Genomic DNA, 22,807 nt, shown 5'->3' on the forward strand with positions numbered 1-22,807 from the left:
TTCTTCTCCCATCTCAGATGTTGCTGACACCGATGGGTTTTTGTGGGAAAATGCACATCTGCACTTTCTAAAACAAGCAATTTAATTGAAAACACTTCCCAGTCCCCACAGTGCAGTGTGACTTTTATACACCATCATATAAATATTCTTAGTTCACAAAGCTCACAAAAATATTCTCCCTAAACATTCGGGTCAATAGTCAAAACTGGATCAGCCCCATTTTATCTTTTCTGAAAAAGAGAATGCATTTTAAAGCATGCCAAACAAAATCACAGTCCTTGCAAGCCAGAATGTTTTTGGAATGCTTTTTTTAGTGCTTTTTAGTGAAAGAATGCAAAAGGAGCATGTCTGTGAGCATCCAGGAAATTAGGGGTGCAGTATCTGAATGGATTCAATGCCTGTTAGTCAATAAAAGTACATTACCACGCCATCCTCTGCATTGCAGTCTAACCCTCACTACCTGCACAGATCTCCAATGCAAATAAAGACAAACACTAGCTAAATCAGCATTCTGTAAAAATGAAAGAATTCTTCATTCTTTCTTTTTTCTCCTGGATATCCTTAAGTTTACTCTTTTTATTAGAAGCTGTTTAGTTCTGAATGCCCTGCTGACCCAGAAATTAGAGGTATATTTGGCAAGATTAAAATTAGTGGGCCTTTAGGCTTCACTTTGGTGAGATACTAAAGCCCATGTCAAAACTTAAGCATAGAAATAGTGCTTTTGACTTCAGTGGGACCACTCACCTATTTAGAGTTAGGTGAGTGTTTACACATCTCACTGAATAGGTGCCTTGGGGCCCTCTAACCTTATGTCCTGAAAACTTTTGCCATCATTAACTAAGCTTGTTACAGTGCCATGAAAGGACCCTTTTTTCTTCCTCTTTTTTTCTCGCATTGTGTTTTGTTCTCATTGCAGAAAGACTCTTTGGGGGTTTTTAGCACTAACTAAACTTTAAGTTCCATCTGTCCAGGAAAAAAAAGATAGTGCTCTTCCTTTATAAGGCCTCAGAGTTAAGCAGGGGAAATCTGCAATAGGGCAGGATTTATACTTTATAACTGCACTGTAACTGTTCCTGCTGAAAACACACTCCTTTTTTGAAGAAGCAGACTCAGATCTCACAAGCACCAGGATTTGCTTTATTTCTCAGAGAAGTATGGAATTTTGAAAACAGAAATATCAGAGAGTATTACACACACAAAGAAAGATGAAAAGACAAATCCACATTTAAATGCTGTTTAAGAATCTGGTGTGAAATGTACAGTGTAAAACAAAAGCAATGAAACAACAATTATCTAATTGGTGAAACTAGGGCTTTGAAGGATTAATTTCTTTCTAACGCTGGGCAAGTGAAAGAAGAAAATTATAATTCCTTGGACTAGAGGAAAATAAAAATGATAAATGGTTAAATCAACCAAACAGCACTGTGATTCAAAATATTTTTAGAAGTCAGCTGAGCAATCCAAAAATATGTCAAATAATAGCAGAAAAGGCCACAAATAAAAATAAACTGCATATATAAGAATGAGAGCAGACCCTGGAATGAAGGATTACAAATCACTTGGTGTAACCTGACATGCAAACAGAAAAAGTGGCTGCAAACATGATCAGCTATATTAAAAATCTGTTGAAGAGAATGAAGTAAAAGAAAAGCAATAACAAAGACCAAGAACAAAACTGGGAAAAGGGTCTGCAACTCTACTGCAACACTGATGGAATTCATATTAAATACTAACAATCAAGAAGAGGGTTTTAAACAAGATTATAATTAAATCTCTGCATGATGTGAACTTGTTAAGCATTATGAATTATAACGATGACAGAAAAATATTGCTGCAGAGCCAACAGGAAATCAGAATGTCTGGAAGAAAGCTAGGTTTTTCTGGGGAAAAGGTGGGAAGAAACATGGAGGGCGGGGCAGCTGTGACAGAGAATTTGGTACTAATATCAGGATTGACTTGTAGGCAGTCCTGGATTTTCATCAGTATGCCAATGAGTGACATTCATAGGTGTTAAAGAAGGTATCACTCAACGTGGAGAAACAATCTTTATTCTTCCTGACTTCTGACATAACAGTATGAGGCAGACTGTGTCCTGGCTTTGTGTTCCTGATTTGTGGCAAGCATTCACTTGCAAACTCTTCTTAGCAGGAGTGGAGGTGAAAAAGGGCAATCAGCACCAAGTGAACACATTCCAGTGCAAGGCTACAAACCACCTCAGAGGAGGGCTGGGCAAAGCAAGACAAAGCTACACGGGTATCAGAATGGTCATGCCTCCAGCTCCTCTTTGGCTGAACCCCAGCCCAAGCAGCCAGCCTGGCTCCTTTCTTCAGAACTGAGAAGGGGTTTTGAAGTGATGGGGAAGGACTCCTGTGCCTCTTGGCAGCAAGTTACTGATAGTTTCTCTGTGGGACAGCCTTCTGCTCTAGCTCCTCCCTTTAGAACTCTTCCATCATGTGGCAGAAGAATGCACGACTCAAATTTGGCATCTCATTCTTAGAGACACCAAAATTAAAAGTTCCCTTTATTTCCAAAGAGTCTTACACCAACTTTGTGTCCTTGAACACGTGGAGGTACAGCAACTCTCTGAGCACTGGCTCCAGGCCAACCATACCCAGCCCATGTGCCCCCCTGACACCTCTACTTATGATCTACTGTAAAATCTGATCTTTCGCAGTTCAAATTATTTCCTAGTGCTTCACCTTCTTCCCTGCTAATTAGGGTGTCAAGACTTTACAATCACACTAAATTGCATGACTTTTTTTCCCCATTTCTATTAGGCTTCCACATCCCCTTTTCTTTTCTAAATAACTGATACTCTTGATCCTGTTTTCTAGGGACTTCTGACCCTAGATTCATTCTGACTACTATGTGACACTCTTTCTCCTTACCTGATTCCTTCCATTCTCCTGCATATTCTGTGCTTCTTGAGGACCTCATCTGTTCAACACTTGCTTGTGTGCCTCCCTAGTTTGCCTATCTATCCACCAATTTATGGATAAGCTTAAATTTTTACATGGTCCAAAATAAAGACTTTTAGCTACAAAGATTTCAGTTGGAGGGCATAAACTGGAGAAAGACAAGAATAAGCACTTCCATGCTAAGCTTGTGACAGTCCTTAGCAACTCCTCCTCCCTTCCCTGCAACCCCCACCACTTTGCTGGGAGTGTCACAAGAGAATCAATCTGCAGCCCCATGAAAAATAAACAGAAATAAGCACAAAAACAGATGGACACCTCTTAATCCCTTCTAGCTGAAGACAGGATTTTACTCATGTTTTTAGAAGATTCCTCCTTCTAAAGATTTCCATCAAGTCAAATCTGGTTTTGTCGTAGAAGCTGTAGCCATGAGAGGTACACTCTCACTTCCTTTTCCCTATCCATTACTCTATGTAAGCTATAGTTCAAAAAGTCTTTTTTTTTTCAATTCAAAACAAATCCTCTGAATTCAATAAAGAACCCTTTACACCAGTGATTTGCTTCTTTCTAATTAAATAATCCTCAAGACATCAGACCTTAAGAAGAATGTTTTCAAAGGCAGCTGTTCTGCTAATTTGACAAAACGCCTGAATGATGGCAATTTACTTAGAGTCACCTCACAGAGGGACATACACACTATGATGTATTCTCAGGCACAGAACTAACTCTACTGTGTGTATGCAACATAAGGGTTTACTACACTTTTAGGATATTCTTAATGATTAAATTTAACATTTCCAAAAACTAGCAGAAGGCTCCAACCCACATTTTAACAGAACCTTGTACTGCTAAGCAGTGCCTCAGCCTTCTTACATAAAAGGATATGCTCGGTACATGTCTTGGGCATACAATGAACAAGAGTGACAGGTACAAAAAATGCACTTTGCCTTGTCTTCAGTAAGATAATGGCTTGTGCTAGACTTGGCTCAATCCACGTGTGACTGTTCTGCATCCTCCAACTAACCTGCTAAATATCCACCAGATGTCAACAGCTCAGAAGAGCCCCCTAAGCAGGGGGGTGAGATCCCTCACAGGATCAGTGGCAAAAGTCTGGTGGGGTAGAACACAACAACAAGAGGACAGAGAGAGAGGCTGCCTAGCAAAGTTAGCAAACTCAGTGCATGCACTGAGTTTCTGTCATGTCAAGAAACAGTGCTAAATAGATTCATCCTTACCTACTGTCACATATGACAATGTCAATACAGTCTAAAAACAACTGAAATACAGGCAATGAAACCAATGCAGGGAGACCTTATATCCCCACATAACCAAATGTTACTGAAAACATCCTCTGAATTATTTTTCACAGCAAAACAGAAGTAAATGTGGGAAGCAAACAGCAATTTAGCTCTTGTAGTTGTGTGGTATACCATAGTATTTTGTGCACTTTGGACCTCATCCAAAGTAAATATTCAACTGTTTTTCTTTCAAACACATCTGGAGGTCAATAAATATTGTCCTTTCCCTAACATTAGTCCCACACAAACTGGCTAATATGCATCCACAAAACAGGGAGCAAAGTAATGTCAGCAGTCACATGAATTATCTGGCTTCAATTTCAATTCCTACCATAGATTTCCTGTTTGATTCTGTGTACAAAGGTCAACCTCTTTCTACATCTCCATCTGCCAAAGAGGGTAAATAACACCTGCCTCCTTTCTGGTAGTTTATGAGGCTCTGAGGGCATGTCTCTACCACAGGTGCAGGCACACCTAATCTGTCTCCATATGAGATGCACTAATTGTATTTCTCATTTTTCTAGGGATTCAAATTAGAATGCCCAGTATTCAATTTACCAAAGTGCTGAGTGCTCAGAACTGGAAAAGAAGTTGAAAGGGACTCTGTTTGTAACAATAAGATGGATATATGTTAACTGTATTTAACTAAGTATGCCATAAAAAGAAGGCCAAAGGCATCTCCAGTGGGCACCCAAAATGAACAAGAATTTCTGTAATGAAACTCAGTGCCTCAAGTCTTCCCTTATTAAACAAAAGCAGCTTTATACCTTTTGGGATGTTGTAAAGACACCATTCATTTATTCATACTGTAAGGCACTTAATAGCTAAAATGTTAAGTATAGTTTTAAAACATAAAAAATTTTATTTGCAAAGCACAGCTTATATGATCTGCAGTAAATAAGGCATAAGTTGGAGCATGAGGAAAGAGAACATTGAGCAGTATCTTTCATTCCATACACTTATTGAGGAACAGACCCATGGAACAGGACTGTGTAATAATATCATACAAATCAGAACTTAAATAAGATTATGTAGACAAATTGCTTTATTTCCTACTGTTTCGGTGTCTGATTTTGTAACCATATCATTCCTTTGCTACAACCTTTTTTCATTAAATTTCTTTATCTCAAGATTTCTAGGTGGAAAACAGAATTTTTTTTTCGAAGTCTTACATCAGTCAAGAGCAATGTTTCTGAAATTAATGGAATTAAAGTAATGTAAATGAATAATCCAATCTTTTGGCTATATAAGTGTGCTAAATCTAGGCAGCAAAATAAGGTGTTACCTATAGACTGCTAACATTTTTCAATTAATTCTTAAAGTCTAGTGCAACTTTACAGAGTATCAATACTGAACATTCTTCTCTGTAATAATTAAGAATAGCAGAAATGTTCTAAGTCTCTGCTATGAAACTTTCACTTTTACCACTACCCTTCCCCCATATAATCACATGGTTTTAAATCTGGGGGCGATTCACACCTTTTATTCTTTCCCCCAGAAATCAGATAACACAAGGTATTTGTTGAGCATTCTGAAAAGATTAAGTGCAATCATAAGGGTTCTATGGAAGCAAATAATCAGTATAACAGAGGGAATAATAAGGAAGCTGATTAGAATAAAGATACTGCTGTGATATAGCCCATTTGGGATTTAATGTATGAAAAGATAAAAAGATGAAAGAAGAGGAAGTACAAAGAGTAAGTTGCGTGCAAGGGAAAGAAAGAAAGAAAAAAAAAGCAAAAAGGTATGACCTTATAATATCTAATTCTCCTGGCAAGTATATATTAAATGGTAGTTGTGCTGGTGACTTGTTTTGGTCATGTTAGAACACGGTTTGAATAAAATAAGGAACCGTGCTGTGTGTCTGCATTAACGAGTGCCAAGCCAAGTGATTTACAAAAATGCTTCAATCCTCATACCTGCAATGGCATTTTGTGAGATTCTTGTCACATGCTGCATTGTAATGGGTGTTTGGTTCTTTGTCCTCCTCCATCTGAGACGTGGCAGAATTTTATGCTGTGTTTTGTCAGCACCTTCAACACCATCTCAGTGTTCAACTCAGTTTTTGTTTCAACCTTGTAGATGGATAGTTCAGTCATCATGGCTGAGGCATTGCTCTGCACAGGTGAGCCCCATGAGATGAATGGATAAAAAAAGCAAAGGTATTCATTAAAGAGAAAAAAAACAAACCAAACCAACAACAATAAAAACAAAAAACATGATTAAGGTGATGTCATACCCTATATACACTTTAACTAAGCACTGTATGACCACCAGTCATTCTTGTTCTATTTGCAGCTGAAGATATTTGTGAATATTCCTACGCAATTTGTCAGAGTAGGACCTCTTATGACCCCTTCTGACATAGCCCAACTTTGCAAGGTAAATATTGTTCTCAAATCTTCAAGCTGCAGGAAAACTGTTGAAATTGACACAATGAATGCAAGGCTTGGGGTTTGCTGAGACTATCAAACGTGTTGCACAGGACTGTGAACAAACACATTAATAATTTGCCCCTCTGCTCGAAGCAGAAGGTAGATCTGGTATTGCTCCAGTACTCCTAACACTCCTAAAGCTAGAGACTGGTACAGGAAAAGATAAGCTAGCTGCAGTCTCAGTGGTGGACACAGCCACCCACAAGTGGTGTTGAGAAGAGACTACTTGACAAACAGATGACAGGGCAACTGTCATCAACCACTCACCCAACTCCTATCCCAGCACAAAGACAAGTAGCATTCAAATTGGACTGTGCTAGCTTCATGCCACAGATTGAACAGAGGATAACCACGGACAGATGGGCTTTGCATGTGATCTGTGCTTCATGGAGAATAATACACCGTTCCTGACATTACATCAGTCAAGAGTGTGGCACACAGTGATCTCGGGATATGTAGATGCTTCGTATCTCTGTGTAGGCAGCAGAAAAATTTTGTCTCCTGTAGCCTAGTCTCTACTGTGTCCATCAGACTCTTGCTATCAGGGCTTCCTGTCCCCGACTGCATCACTACGGATTGTGCATTCTGGCTTTGCTGCCTGCTAACCAGCTACCTCCAAAGAAGCTGCAGCTGCCTGTCTTAGGAGCTTCAAATGTTGGCATTTCTTGGCACCAACAGCACCACAATCTTGGATTTCCATGGCCAACTGTGTTTTCATATCCTGTTCAAAGCACATCCTGAGCCCTTCAAATGACTTTGGGGGGGGGGGGGGGGGGGAATGAATTACACTTTGACCTCAAAAGACAGGGATCTGCCCTGCTTGCAAAGTGAGAATCAACAATTCAAGTACAAGACAGCGAACTTGTGAGATCCCAGTTGGATCTGGAGAAGAAGATGAGTGCCAGTGCTGTGCCTGTACCTGGCAGGAGACACCGTCAGCCAGGAGGAGAAGGGATAGAATCACAAGCGCCACGTTCTTGCGAGGGAAGCGTTGTCACACCCGCGAGCTTTCTTCGCACCACATCCTCGCATCACTTTAATTTGCACACGGCAGCAGCAGGTCGAGCGGCTCGGCTCCGGTCCCCGCAGCATCCCCGGGGCTCGCTCCCGGCCGGAACGGGCACTCCCACGGCGCTCTGTGCCGGCTCCCCGGAGCCTGCCTCTGCCGGGAGAGGGCGGGCAACCCATCCATCCCTCCTGGCTGCTGGGGCGGAGGAGGCGAGGGCAGCCCCCGGGCAGAGGCAGGGACGGGGATGGGGCAGGCAGGAGCCGCCCCCCGCGGGGCGGAGGGACCGCTCGGTACTGGCTCCTCGCCCCGCGTATCCAAGCCAGAGGTGGCCCCGGCGCTGCCTAGAGCCGCAGCCTCTTCCCTTCGCTCCCGCCCTCCCTCTCTCCCTCCCCCGTCCCCACCTCTCCTCCAAAACCGTAGGAGCCGCTAGCACTCCTTCACTCGCTCGGGCCCCGCTCGGCGCAGCACGGCCCGGGGCGGGAGCAGCCCCGCATCGTCCCCGCCGTCCCCCTGCCATGGCCGGTGCCGCGGCCCAGCGCTGACCATGCTGCTGGGCGCCCCGCGGCCGGGCGGCTGGGATCGCAGCCGGGTGGGCGAGAGGCTGCAGGCGGCTCTCGCCGGCCTCCAGGAGCTCCAGGTGCTCCGGGAGAAGCAGCGGGAGCTGGTGCGGGCCGCCCTGGCCATGCCGCAGTGGCCGGCGGCGGGCGGAGACCAGCAGCCCCTGGCCGCGCACAGCAAGGAGCTCCGTCTGGAGGCCACGCTCTCGGCGCTCAAGGAGCAGCTGGTAAGGGACGGCGCAGAGCGGGACGCTCCGTGAGCCCAGCCGCGGTGCCGAGCGCGGGCGGACGGACAGACAGACGGACGGCAGCGCCCCGGGGCTGTCAGCACCCGGCTCCCCTTGGGCACCGAGGGCAGGCGGGCAGGGCGCTGTGCCGCGGCGCCGGGGCTGTCAGCACCCGCTCCCCTTGGGCACCGGGGACAGGGCACTGCAGCCGCGGCCCCTGCGCTGGGCTCCCCGCTGCAAGGAGTGGGCGCTGCCGCGGCTCCAGTGCGCTCACCTGGGCGGCCCGGGGCGGGCGCCGTGCCAGCGGGAGCGCTGGCGAGAAGTTGTTAACCCGGCACCGCTCATTCATCGGGGCCGAGGAGTAGGCGATGATTAACTAAAGTAATACAGCGCTCAGCTCTCCGTGGCAGCAGCCGTTTGCATAGGAGATCAAGAGGCGCGGGCTGAGATACACCTGCATAAGCGCTCGGGGGTTTGGGGGGGTGTGTGCGCGCACAGCGCTGTGCGCCCGTGGGAGTCGATCTGCAAGGAAACGCTTCGTGGGACGGGAGTACTTTGTTCTTTCCGCGGATTGTGTGATCAAAAGGGAAGAATAACTGAATGCCAGACCTTGTATTTGAAGTGCTGCACAGGCCACTTACACAGGGTTTTGTTTTTTTTAAACTATGAAACAATTCTGAATTGTAGCTGAAACGAGTTTCGTAGGTGAGACAATAATCAAAGGGTGAAGGGCTTTAATCTCTAGTATAGGCAATTACACACTTCAGTAAACTCGGACTTAATTCAGAATCCTTTCCCTCGCTGTACTGGTGCAAGTCTTGGCCATCAGTTATCCATCAGGTGTGAAAACAGCACGGTTATTCGCTCCGTATAGGCAGCTTTCTCAGGCAGCATCTCAGGATAAAACGGGCTTTAAGCTACAGGGAAACCTAGCCACCACTGTGTGAAAACACAGCAGCAGGCATATTTGATTAAATTAAGAAAATGCAAGACAAGAGGACTACCAGCCACTTTATTACTCATCATTGATAATCCTAAATAATGCTTCTCCTTTTTTTTTTTTTTTTTTTAATTAAAGGATCGAAGGTGTTATATTGCCTGTTTGTGGCCAGTGGGATAACAGAATCACACAATGAGCTCTGATCATAGTGACTGTACTTTTTTTCATTTCAGCTGTTGTGCTGTAATTGCACATTTCTCTTCATATTTTTCAAATCAAATATTAAAATAGAAGATTAATTTGTCAGGACTTTACTTGCACCTTACAAGGCTTTCCAAGAGCGTGGGAGAAATCACCATTAAAATGGAAGGGAAAAATGGCCTTTAATTGCTGCCCTTTAGAAATGCAAGCATTGAGTGAACTCAAAAATAACTGCACACCTCCAGAGAGGGATGGATTTCGCCAGTAGGTGCCAGTGCAATTATAGGAAACATGTCTCTTGGGATGCCTGGGAGGGAAGTGTTCATAAAGCTTGAGAAGAATGACTCAGAACTACATAACATAAATCCAGGGACAGGTTCTTCAGCAGAAATGCAGTTGTGTGAATGCTTAAAGTAGTAGTAGCTCTTCTGATTGACCCATGGCTGCTGGAGGCTTTTCAGACTGTACTGTTCAGGCCTCCTGGTACCTTCATTGGTATCTTGCCTCTGCAAATTGCAGATGTATATCTAAGTAGAGATGCATACCTCAAATCTCCTTAACAGCAACGCAAACCCAGTTTGAAACAGGCTTTTCACTACTTCCTCTTAGAACTAGTTCACAGATCTAGGGTCTCAGTGACCACAGGCTGAAAACTTTTCCAGTGACTCACAAGCAGTGTATTGCACTTAAAACCCATAAAAGTTCTCTTCCTGCTGCAGGAAATGAAATTAAAGCTGAACACAACAGAATATGCAAAGCACAGCATTGCTCAAGGAGTGATATGTCTTCAACAGCTGTTGTTGTTGGCCCATGGTACAGTATGTGATTGCTGCTCTATAAGCTTTCAGATTGAGAAACCCATTAAGAGTGTAACTTTGCCTTGCAGTGCACCTTGCAAGAGGACTGTAGCCCTGAGCTTTAGCATGGTCACAGTTTAATTCATTGCAAGTTTGGTCCTCACAACATAAAAAGAGAAAGTTGTGTCAGGTGAAAGTGGCTCAAGGCATCTTAGCAATGGAAATAAGGCAGATAAAAAGTCAAGCCAGGCTTCTCCTATAATGGTATGGTGAGAAACAGGAGAGCAGAGGTAGAAACCTTAAGGACTCAAGTCTGACTAGTGGGAATAATAGAGCAGAGCCATCAAATGCCATAGGCACCACGTGTGGATGCCATTCCAGAATCTCAGTCTCTTCCCCAACAACATTTACCAGAGAACAGTGATCAGCTGGCCTTGTAGCACTCTGCTGTGGGCAGTCTGCTACTCCAAACAGCCGTGGCCATGTTTGCCCTAATCAGTGGCTCTTTTTGGTGGCCAAGGTCTTTTCTGTCAACCGCAGATTACTACAGCACAGGCGGAGTGAGTTCTGTAGCAGAAGAGGAGCAGAGTTAAGTGATGCCATCCACTATCAGAGATCCTGAAGGTGCAAAACTTCTCTTAGCCAAACTGTATTATGGTGACAGAAGAAGAGTAAGAGATGCAAATTCAGGCTAATGTAAAGACAGAAATCTATGATTGCTGTCAGTGTAGGTGGATATTGAAGGCTGCGACATCCAGTATTTTCTCAGCTCTTTCCTCAGAGGACATATTTATAAACCTTATTTGATTTGGTTTGCATCTGATAGCTTTGTTTTGCACGCTTTTGAGTGGTTTATGATGTTATAAAAATGTGAGAAGGGACACATTATACTGAAGAGAAAAAAACAAACACTTAGTACCCTGCATTTTACAGAGATTTTTTTCCCCTTCAGATAATTTTAAATAGAAGAAAACATCTTTTAAACCAGGGATTTCTTTTTTTTTAATAACAAAATTTTGTCAGCTGAGAGAAAGAGGTCCTTCTGGAAGGAATTTACCTTGTGCTATTTCAAGTGTCTAGGATAGATTATAGTAATTTGGCTCTGAAACTGGCTGCTTTGCACCATCAGTTACAGAAAGACCCATAGGTGATTAATTTCTAGATGGGCAAAACTAGAAGAGAATGCTATGTTTTGTGCATGCCAGAATGAAGTCAGATTAATAGATTTGTAGGATGCTACAACCAAGAAGTGTCAACAGCCTCCCTTTGACTGAAGAGATTAATAGTTGAGAAGTATAGTCAAGTAGGACTTGACTTGGTGCAATGATTTGGGGTGCCTGCTTGTTTTGGTGTAAAGGAACCTTCCTTTGAGAGAGTGTTCTTCTTTCTGAAAAGTGGGTGGTATCCCAGATTTACCTCCCCAAAACTGTAGTCCATTGATAGTACATTTTGATTGGGAAAGTAGTGTCCCACATTGTGCAGTGTCCATAAGTCTTCACAGGTGCATTGCCCAAAGCAAACAGATGGTTTTACCCGCTGGGTTTTGTCACATGTAAAATTCATGTTGTGAATAAAGAGTGTGTTTAGAGTTTACTGTTTTGTGTGCTGCCTGGTGTGGGTATTGGAACAAACAAAAACACCGGAAAAGTCATTCTTATCCAAATGGTTTGAGGAATGCCTCTCTTCTTAGAGTGCAGAAGTAGTTAACTGAAAGATCAAAGCTGGGTCAGCGGCTGGAAACATGGAAACCCAATGGTGTGAGGCACCATAAAAGGGTTAAAACGATGATGTAAATCATGTGTGTTGGTTAAAATGCTGTGAAAGCTCAGATAGAACCTGGAGGTATAATAAATAGTGTTTGAATACCTGAGGGCCTTGTGGCCTCTCTGTCATTAATCAGAAACCACAGACTGAGGGATTGGCTGGCAAAACATTAATCATTAAGCAATTAATTCCAGCCATGGAAACAAAACTTTGTGATTTCCTGAGTAGGTGGGATTGAAGAAGGCACGACATAGTTTTACTTTTTTACCACAAAATAAAGAAGTACTGAGGAGGTTATACATTCATCACTCAGATAGAATAGAAAATCTCCTTTATTATCCATTTCTTCCTTTTTTTTTTTTGTTTATGTGGAACAGGAAGAGGGAAAACCACTATGGATTTTCCTAGGAAGCAGTAATGAGCCTCTTGAGTTTAAACCTTTCTAGACTCTAACAAAAAGGGGCTTTATTTCTTGTGTCTTATGCGTTCCTGCAGTCCTCTTTAAAAGCATGTTAAAAATAGATTTTTTTTTCTCTGTTTTTTTTTTTTTTTTCTCCTCAGCAGCATCACCAGACCCAAGAGTTTTCTTCTGGAACTCGGGGCATCTGTATTTATTTTCTTACGATTTATAATAATTTACTGATTACCTTAGGTAACCTTAGGGTCTTGTCTTTCTTTTCCTTTAGTATTTATAGCTACGGAGAAACCTATGCAAATGTTAAAAGCTGAATAATTTGTGCAAAAGGAAAGAGGTAAAAATGTGAACATACTGATCTTGATTTTCTGCACATCATTTAATTTTTAAGATACTTTAATTAGTTCAAGAGATCTAGATTTTTTTCTTTTTATATATTTGAGGTTGGAAATGCTGCTAGAACTGCCACTTGTGTTTTAAAATCTGAAATGTACAGATAAAGAAGAATAATCTTTTCCTCAGCATTACTGAGTGGAAACCCATCCCCTTGAGGGCTTTGAGCACAACTTTACAACCAACTTCAAGAGACCACCATTATGTAAAATACTGTAGAATGGATGGTGAGGTGTGATATGATTAGAAGCTGCCTAAATAGTGGCTGGGCTTTAGATAATTTGCCAGGTGTCATGTGAGAAGTCTGACAGAAACCAACTGTGGTTCTTTGGCTGGTGCCTCACGCCTGGCCATCTGCCTCCCCAAGCTGACGGCATAAATACTGGGGGAGCAACGGCAGGAGCTGTTACCTCAGCTCAGCCCGGGTGATTGCAGCAGGCAACAGACCCAGTTGCTGGCTTCTGAGGGATTATTCACAAGCTTCAGACACCATTTATTTTAAATACAGTAATTTCCCCACCGTATTCAAACGCTACCTTCTCCTTCCATGAAATGCATGGAGATAACTGGCCACAAGACAAGCAGGGAAAACTTGAAGTAAAATAGATGTCACAATTCTTGCCGTGTTTCCTTTCAACAATAAAGACATCATTAAAGCCAAGTGTTTTACTGGAGTGGGTATGCTCCCTGTACTTGGTAGGGCAATAAGATACCTCAACCACAGTGGTTTCCTTTCATCCAGCAGCTCTTAGGAGTTCATGCAGACAGCCAATAACATTTATCTCCTCCTCTGCTCATATAGGCAGTGTATGGCAAAGTGCGGTGCAATAGGAATATATTAATTAGTTAGAAGACTTCTTTTCTATTTAGAGGTACAGCTCCTGCCATGGGTATAACAGAAAAGCCAAAAGTTAACATAAGTACCTTCAGAATGAGTTTTGAGAACATGTTTTCTGGGCAGAAGACAATATACACTAAGAAGCAAAATGTTTTGTCCTTGTCCATGAGGCCAGTCTCATTACAGGGAGCCAGCTGCAACAATCCCTAGCTAAGGAAAACACTTTGTGAGAATAGAATCTTGCTGGCAAGGTGGCCTGAATTCATGCATTGCTGCTGAGGTTCTAACTGATTATTCTTCATTTCCTCCTTCTTCCCTGATTTAGTCTCGTTTGAGGAGACAGGATCTTGGCTTGAAAAGCCACCTGGATCAGCTGGACCAGCGAATCAGTGAGCTGAAATTGGACGTCAGTAAGACCTCCAGTGAATACTTCGACAGTGACAGCCGGCCCAGCTCAGGTAATGTGCACTTGGCTATTTGTTCCCAGGAGTATGGTGCTAGCAGAGCTGAAGAGTGTCAACTGCTAAGCAAAACTCTCTTGTGTTATTTGGTCAGAAGCGGTGCCCCATGGCTGAGGTGGATAATAGTCATCTGGCACAGAGTGATTCACAGAGCTGCTAGGAATTTCCCTGCAAAGCTGATTTAGTTGGAAAGTGCTCACTCACACAAGCAGTATTTTTTCTGGGTTTTTAGTTGTTTTTGGTTTTTTTTTAATGAATCTTGTAACCACACATGGAAGGAGAAAGAGACAGATTTGCTTATTAATTATCTTGTGCAGTGTAGAATGGCCATTGGTAAAATGGCTAGACTACTTAAAAAGAAGTGGAGACCAATATCAATATCAATACTCTGCTTGAATCCAGGAAGGGTTCTGAATCTCACTAGGGCTTTGAAAAACACTATTGCAGTGTTCCTGTCAAATGAATTTATGTAGAAGCAAAACAGCACTATTAAAAGACACTGAGAAAAACTACCCCAACTGAGTAAAGCTCTCATGGACAGGAAGATACTGGGTATCAGGTTTCTGGTGTGATTCACAGAGAGAGGTGCACTGCAGACTTTTATAGCTAGGATGTCTGTTAAAACCGGTTCTGTTATCTAGTCAGAGATAATGAAAGTATTCTTTTAAACAGAATTTTTTGCAAAGCCTCAAGTCTTCAGTGAGACAAGGAGATTTTTCTTTTTTTATCTTTTTTTCTTTTTTTTTTTTGAATACAGCATATGGATGTGCAGCCTGGTGCTTAGAGATCATATAAAAATTGCAAGTTTTTGTTGTGTGTTTAAGTCCAGGAGTAGTGTGCTTAGGCACATGCATATAGTTCAAAAGAAAACATTCCTTCTCTGTCATAGAGAGGAATAATAAAATTTCCTATCTTGAATTTATACAAAGCCTTTTTTAACGCTTCCACAATTATTGGAAATTATCTCAACACCCAGAGAGAGAAGATAGTCTCCATTGTCTGCCCTTGGATATTCCATTTATCATGGACTTGGCAGCTGTGATCACAGGCTGGTTGTGCTCTGTCCAATCCACTCATCCAGTCTGTGCTTGTACACACCTAGTACAAGTTACAGCGGTGTCAAGGTCCCTGTCTTACACCAGTTGCATCGTAATCCCCAAGGACATTCTCCAGTAAAGAACTGGGCATGAGGTGGTGCAGCACTTCATCCCATCCCATCCTCAGAACTAATAAGGCATGAGCATGCCAAGCTGGCTCAGGGCCTAAGTAAATATGCAGAAGCCCAATAAATGTTGGTTGAATTAGAGTATACCTCTGCTGATGTTACCTTTAAAATTATCATAAATTTAGGCTTGTGGCACATAGTAAATGAAGATTTATTTTATTCGCTGCAATTTTGTTCTACAGAGAATGTTTAGTTGCTGTAAATATGAAATACCTTATTTATTTTAACTCTGCAGGATTCTATGACCTGAGTGATGGTGGTTCTTGCTCGCTCTCCAATTCTTGCACCTCTGTGTACAGTGAGTCCATCTCCTCCTCCCACACCAGTCTCTTACCCAGCTCTCAGCACCCTAAAGCGAGGCTCAGCGTGTTTTACCGACCCAAGTCTGCAGATGAAACTACTGTGCACACCACTGGCTTCCAACAGCAGGGAGCCTATGCCAGCGATGGATGTTGGATTGCAGCTAGCAGAGATGCTTCTGGGACTCCTGCCAGGTCTAGACCAAGGCCCGTTTCCACAGGTAATTGATAACAGAGCTGGATACTTCATTCAAGAGAAGGGCAGATTCCTGGTTATTGCTCCTAGGACCTTGTTTAGCCATGTGTATCAATATATAGTTCTCATTTTCAATACACAAAGTGAGAGTCGATCAAAACCACAGAGCCAAACAAAAGGGTGCTGCAGTCAAGAGTAAATTAAAGCACCCTTGACAGTACTCCAGAATAAAAGGGATAGGACTAGGTGTCTATAAATGTCATCTTCAGGGTCAACAATTCCCACTTGCCTGAGTAGTTAGCCTTAGATTTTTTTTCCTCTGTGAAAATAAGGATTCTTCTGTGCATTCTTCTATGGCTTCTCTGCTCAGAAATAAAAATAATCTCTTGGTTTTGTCTAGTTTGGTTCCTACTGGTCTGTGGCATTTAAGAACTTTTTTTCTATATGCACAGATTTACTTTCATCCAAGTAGCATAATTTAAATTTCCTAAGAAGAGTTAAGAGTTTTATTATTGGCATTAAAAGGCATTTTAAATTCTGTTATGCTTAGGTGATAAAAGCTTTAAAGTAATTCACTGACCTTGGAAGGCTGAAATTACTTTCTTTATCCCTGCTTCCAATTTTAGTGAAAGCTATCACATCTCTCTGATGTAGCACTTCTAGCATGAACCAGGTTTAATGTAATTGTCTGTGATTTAATTAGGTTGTTTATTTTCATCAACCATATAGGTGACTTGGAAAGACTCATTCCAGCGGATGCTAGATTTCAGAAAGAAATGGATCCCAAATCCATGTTGCCTCCGAGCCATAATGGAGACATGCACTTGCTCAGCATGGACCCCAAATTCCAGAATGATTTAGTCTCCAAGAATGGCATTGATGTGTATCCTTACCCCAGCCCTCTCCATGCAGTGGCTTTACAAAGTCCCCTTTTCTCCCTGGTGGGAACATCCCCAGAATCAGACTTCCAAGCTCCTCCCAGCAAGCCTATGCCTAGTATGACAGGTCCCAGCTTGATTAAGACTAGCCCAACCACTGAGGTGAAGCCAGGAGGTTACATTGATAAATTACTGCAGCTGACGAGATGCAGAGGGAGCAGTCGGGCTGAGGCCAGCGAGTGGGTTTCACCAAAGAGCCAGGCAGCCACAGTGCACCAGAGACTCATTATAACCCCCAGCACCGGTGGAGTGAAAATTAACAGCAGCAGTAGCCAGCTGGAAAAACACACGAGTTCTCTGGAGAGCAACAAAGCTGAAGGGAAGCTGTCAAGAGAGGTGCCAGAGGGGGAATGTGCCAAGCAGCAGGAGGCAATGAGCTATATGAATGGAGAGCAGTCATCCACCCGGCCTGACACAGAGCCATCAGCTGTGAATAGTTGTTATCCTGCCAAGTCAGCAGCGAGGGGCTCTCCTCTGGCAGAAGCAACTGAGAGCAGTTTGTCCTGCTCACAGCTGAGTCAAGAGGACTCTAGCCCAGACACCTGGAATGCTAGAGCTCTCCCACCCAAAAAACTGCCCATCAAAAGGTATGGCAATGCCAAATTGGCTCACGCTGGGGGTCACGAACGAGTGGCACGAGCTGAGTTTGTTCACGCTCAGTTTGTCCCTGCGGAATCCCACCAAGTCCGGGTAAAATTTGCCAGCTCCAAATCAAAGGCGGTGAAGGTAAAGAGAAGGAACAGTGAGAAAGCCGTTCGGCCTGGGAAGCAAGCCTTCTGCATGGAGAAGGTGAGAGGGTCTCACGGGGCCACCAAGCTGCCTGCTGAGTGGGATCAGCTCCAAAGACCACAAGGAATGAAGAGCCTGGTGCGGAGACCTTCATATTCTGGTGACATGGCCGGCAGGTCGTGCTCTGAGTCGAGTCTGTTCCCGGTGCAGGTCAGGCTCCCCGCTGCGCCGTCCAGGCCGGAGCTCTATGGCGCCTCTGCCAACACGCTGTATTCCCTCGAGGCAGCAGACGCGGCCAGCAGGAAGAAGCAGCGCAAGTGGCAGTCCACGGTGGAGATCTCTGCCAAGGCCCCGCCGGCCAGCCTGTGCCAGGGCTTCGGCCTGGCAGCGCCGCGGCAGCCGGCGAGGACAGCCGGCGTCCTGCGCGCCGGCAGCGCCCGGGCCCGCCCCAAGGGCCAGCGCCACGCCGAGAGTGCCAAGAGCGACTCCGAGCACTCGGAGTACTCGGCCGAGTGCGCTTCCCTCTTCCACTCCACCATCGCAGAGACCAGCGAGGGCGAGGTCAGCGATTTCACCGCCAACTGCTTTGGGGACAGCGAGTCCAGCGAAAGTGACTCGGATGGCAGCAGCAGCAGCAGCAGCAGCCTTACTCTTGACTATGATGAGGGGGATGAAAGTGACCTGATCTGGCCTGAAGCTTCAGTCAGACAATCCGTGACTGTCCAGGCCTCTTCCAAGGCTCTTCCTCCAGTGCCCAAGATATGTCGCATCAAAGCTTCAAAGGCACTAAAGAAGAAGATTAGGAGGTTCCAGCCTGCCTCTCTGAAGGTCATGACCATGGTTTAAGGGAGAGCAAGTATCTACTTCTTACAGTGAGACATCCTGCTGGCTCACGTTTGCAAACTAAGAGGACTCATGTGCAGAGAAAAGGACTCTCTCTTAAAGGAGCTATGAATAATCCCTGAGTCTGTACAAGGGATCTTGGTTGTTAATGCCTGGACATAATTGTCACTGTATCTAATTCCCTCTTTCACCATTTATTCTGTAAATATGAATCTCTGTGTACATTATGTAATGACATTTTTAATTATCCAGAAGGGTCACAATGAAAATTAAATATAAACCACTTCACTATGAAGTGAAAATAAAAACAACCTCTGCTGTAAGATTTTACAGGCAGGCCCTTGGTGTGCACCCACAGAATCAGTCCAGACTCAAGGACTTGCTAAGAAGAAAGTGTACTTCCTTCTTGTGAGGAATTCTTTGCAGTCTGAAGTCTGTATTAACCATCTAACTGTTATTGTGGTCATATGGAAAAGCTCTGTTTTCTACATAGTTTTACTTCCTTTCAGATTGACCATCCCATACCTTCTCCCAAACATTGGGAGGATGAGTCTGTTCTTCCATAAAAACATAGTATGCTTAATCAAGAAGGCAAATGAATTTGTGAATGAGAACAAGACTTCTGTTTGCTTCTTTTTTTTCAAAATAGCATGGGGTTGTTTTTTCAACCCCCCTCTTTGTGATGTTCCATGTTGTTGTTCATTTGTTGAATGGATGAAAGAACATGAGGGTGACATGCCAGTGTGTGATTAGCTGGAACTGAGATTATAGCTTTGCCCCTGAAATTGCAAACTCAATAAATACTATTTAATGTACTTCTGAAAATTATGCTTGTCTGACTTTGATGTCTAAAGAAAATTATTCTGGTCTCTGACATGAAGCAGTTCTGTGTTCTTAGGACCACTGTGAAGAGGGGTTCTTTTATATTTTCAGAGGATCACTGTAGCTCAGTCAGAGCCAGGGTCCGCTCACCCTCTACCCTAGGAAAGCTGTTTCAGCACTGGCTTCTAAATGAAAGAATTTGAGAATAGTATTTTTATTGAGGACAGCATAGTGTTTAACTGACTCAGTTATAGTGGTGCAATTTTGTCACAAAAAGCTCTTAATTTAAAACATACATTTACATACACATAATGTAGTTTGAATTCATTTGAGTGCACTGATGTGAAGCTTTGTATCAGTGTCTAAACTGAAGAAGTAAATTTTTTGTGTTCAGACAAGCAGTCCTAATTCTTTCCTCTGAGCACAGCAATCTGGAAGCTGAGCTGCAGTTCACTCTGAATTTACAAAAGAGCAGGTATTATCCTCCTGCCCTATTTCAGTGCTCAGTCTGGGTACATTCCTGGCCTAGGAGATGTAGGCATTACCTCATTCAGCTGCGTGTACTGGGTCTGAAACAAAAGGTAAGTGCTTTGCAGAAACTGGGTAAAAGAGTGATTGTTTACTCCAGGGATTCAGTAGCAAACAGAAATATTGAAAGTCAACTTTCACCCAATGCCTTCTATTCTTTGAAAGCTACGTTATGTTTTGAAACCACTTTATTTTCAAATAATTTTTGTAAAATGAAAAGTAAAAGGTCTGTAAAGTTATTTAATTCAAGTATTCTAACTAGCACATAACATCATCCTTACTGTAACTAGGAAAACATTACAATTTAGTCAGTAGAATATGTTTGAACATTTTTTCATTGTTCCAAGAGTATTGGACATAATCACTCTGGTAGGATTAATGGGAGAATTTCACAGGTCTGGCAGTGGTTTCTTGTTCAGCATGTCTAGCAACAGAACAAACAAAATAGTGATTTATGTTTTGTTGACTTTCTACACCATGAAAGGATTCTTTTTTCCATTTACACAAAAGGTTTCATTTGGGGGAGTGTGTCAAAAGTTACATATGATCCTTTAATCCAGGGATTTTCTGTGTTGGGGTGGGGTTTATTGGTTAGATAGGAATTTTGAGGGTGTTTTTTTCATGAAGGAGGAAATTGTTCTTAAGTAGAACAGTGCTCTGGGTAGGAGTGTTCTGAAACCTAGCAAAAACTGCCACCCAGTAGCTCCCTGCCTTTTTTATCAGAGTAAGCTCAAATAATAAGTTTGTGGTCCCACAACTCAGTAAATCCTGCTTTAGGGTTGTTAATACTCTGTCAGAAATGTTGCCAGACACATGATGAAAGTGCTGATCCAGAATGAACTCAGGCTGCCAATTCAAATAAAGAAAAATGATGACTTAATTTTGTACTGACAGGTTTTATGCCAGATGAGGTATCACTGCCTCTACGACTCACACTTTCTGCCAGGTCAGATACTGTCTCTCCTCCCAGAACCAGCACAAACCCAACATAAAAGCATAAAACTGGCCCAAGCATCATCCTGTGCTTTGGCTAATTTGACAGAAATACAGTTGCGTGCCCACATTCGATCCAGGGGAAACGTGGTGCTGGAGAACCCCAGCAATGCAGAGAGCCCACTGTTAGGTGTTGAGGCATTGCTATGAGCAGTGATGCTACTGAGCTGTGACTTTTTGGCAAGGGTAGAACAGGTGGTGTTTCCTCTGTACTCCAGGACATTGGATGTTCTCCCTAGCACTGCTTTCATCTGATGGAGTAAAAACTGCATTGGGACCAGAACTCTGGAGGGAAAAAGTAGGACAGTGCAAAACGGCATCCTACAAAGGACACCCAACCATGGGATCATGGCCATATAAAATAGAAGTACTCACTGTTTGTTTTCAGAAGAAATCTACAAAATCTTTTTACTTCACAGCCTCTTGTACTATAAAGGACCAAGAGAATGCAAAAAATGTCAGTTGGTGATACAATTAGAAGTCTAGCACCAAACCTGATAAACTTCAGGAGTGAGAAGTTGAGCACTTTTACTGCGACTTGATTAGCAAGTGTATACATCTAATGGCTGCTTCAGAGCAGCTTTATGCAGAGTTTCTGCTGCATGGGCTAACATCTGTCATCATCACTCCAAGCTCTAGCGAAACAAAATCATCTACTGCTGAAATCTATGTGCCAGGTCAGCAGTTTCCTTCTGTCCTAGGCAGACATTTACACTTCAGTGTAAGAGCAAATTGCTCCTAAACCACAAAGGAAAGAAAAGAAAGTTAAAAAAAAAGATAATAGAAAAGGAATTAAGGAAGCTTTAGGAACAATTTGCAGAATAGATCATAATTATGATTTTAAAAAACTTTTTTAATCCTTTTATTGCACAAACAATTTTGGATCTGGATGATTACCAGTTTTCTTGGCCTTGACGCAATCTTAGATTCTCAAGTCCACATGCATTACCCAAACCATGGGATAGAGTCAGAGAATTGTTTCGTCAGAGACACCATACTTCAGACCTTCATTCGCAGTGACTTCTGGTCAGGCAGGGCCCTGGACAAAAGAAAGGCAGCAGTAAGTCTCAAAATCAGCTGTGGATGACTCATGCTGATGAACTTGAGCCCAGTGGACATTTTAAGGCTGTGCTGGAGTCTTTTGTGTTTTCTTCCCCATCCTAATCTGAAGCTCTGAAGGTGAGAGCTGAAGGAGAGAGGTAGGTGCTCCAGGAGCTGCAGCTCTTTGGGGAGTGAGTTGTTGCCAACAGAATGAAGCAGGCTGGGCATGGCACCAAAGGGCTCTGGTGGTTCCAGCCTCACCAACCTTTGCTTTAAGGTTCTCGTAGGGATGTAACCCAGCCCCAGCGCTTCTCATGTGGCAGTTCTGTGATTTGGATGCTGCACTTGAAATACAGGCCACCCGCACCCAAAGCCCACCACAGACTACCAAGTACAAAATCCCCAGTTAGGCAAAGGTTTTTTGAAAGAAGAGTGCAGCCAAATAAGGTATCTGTGATTGTTGACTGACAGAGAACAAGACAACAGCATGCCAGGGAAGGGCTATCTTAGAGCTGCTATTCTGAAGCAGTAGCAGTGGCTTTCATTTTCCAGCCCCTTCTGAGCTCTTCTCAATCCCACTGAGGCTGAAGGATTCACTCCAGCTGTGCTCAGTAGAAGAGAGCAGCTCAGCTTTTAAGTGAAGCCCCCCTCTACCCTCCACAGCACAGCAAAGCCTTTGGCTCCTGCAGAGAGCTGCGGTTCCTATTGCTCCCTTACCACAAACTTGGTCCTCCTCACTGAACATGTTCCCAAGGAAGCTGCCCTGGCATGAGCAGCTGGAATCACCATGTGAAGGGAAGAACATCATTATTCTGCAAAACAAGGAGTCCTGTGTCTGAAACTTGCCTGTGAAGAATGCAAACATCCAGTGACACCAATACAGAACCCAGGTAGTTTTCCCATATCTTATATGAAGGTTAAGGAGACCTGGAGTTCCACCATT

The 22,807-nt window shown here is 43.4% G+C and overlaps 1 protein-coding gene across 2 annotated transcripts in view; it reads left to right on the forward strand.

The window, feature by feature from the left end:
• The window catches only part of DACT2 (dishevelled binding antagonist of beta catenin 2), a 124,215-nt gene extending 104,910 nt beyond the window's left edge, over positions 1–19,305 (forward strand). Inside the window, exons 2-5 of one of the 2 annotated variants that reach the window (XM_079298144.1) lie at positions 8,112–8,441; positions 14,115–14,247; positions 15,711–15,995; positions 16,700–19,305. In XM_079298144.1, coding sequence (XP_079154270.1) covers positions 8,202–8,441; positions 14,115–14,247; positions 15,711–15,995; positions 16,700–18,483 — 2,442 coding nt within the window. In that variant the 5' untranslated portion in view covers positions 8,112–8,201 and the 3' untranslated portion in view covers positions 18,484–19,305. Of the gene's footprint in view, positions 1–8,111; positions 8,442–14,114; positions 14,248–15,710; positions 15,996–16,699 lie in introns of those variants that run through there. The other variant, XM_079298145.1, reaches the window with a different exon arrangement.
• Positions 19,306–22,807: the final 3,502 nt, after the last annotated feature.

Source organism: Erithacus rubecula (assembly GCF_903797595.1).
Source record: "Erithacus rubecula genome assembly, chromosome: 2".
In the NCBI taxonomy this organism is placed as follows: Eukaryota; Metazoa; Chordata; class Aves; order Passeriformes; family Muscicapidae; genus Erithacus; species Erithacus rubecula.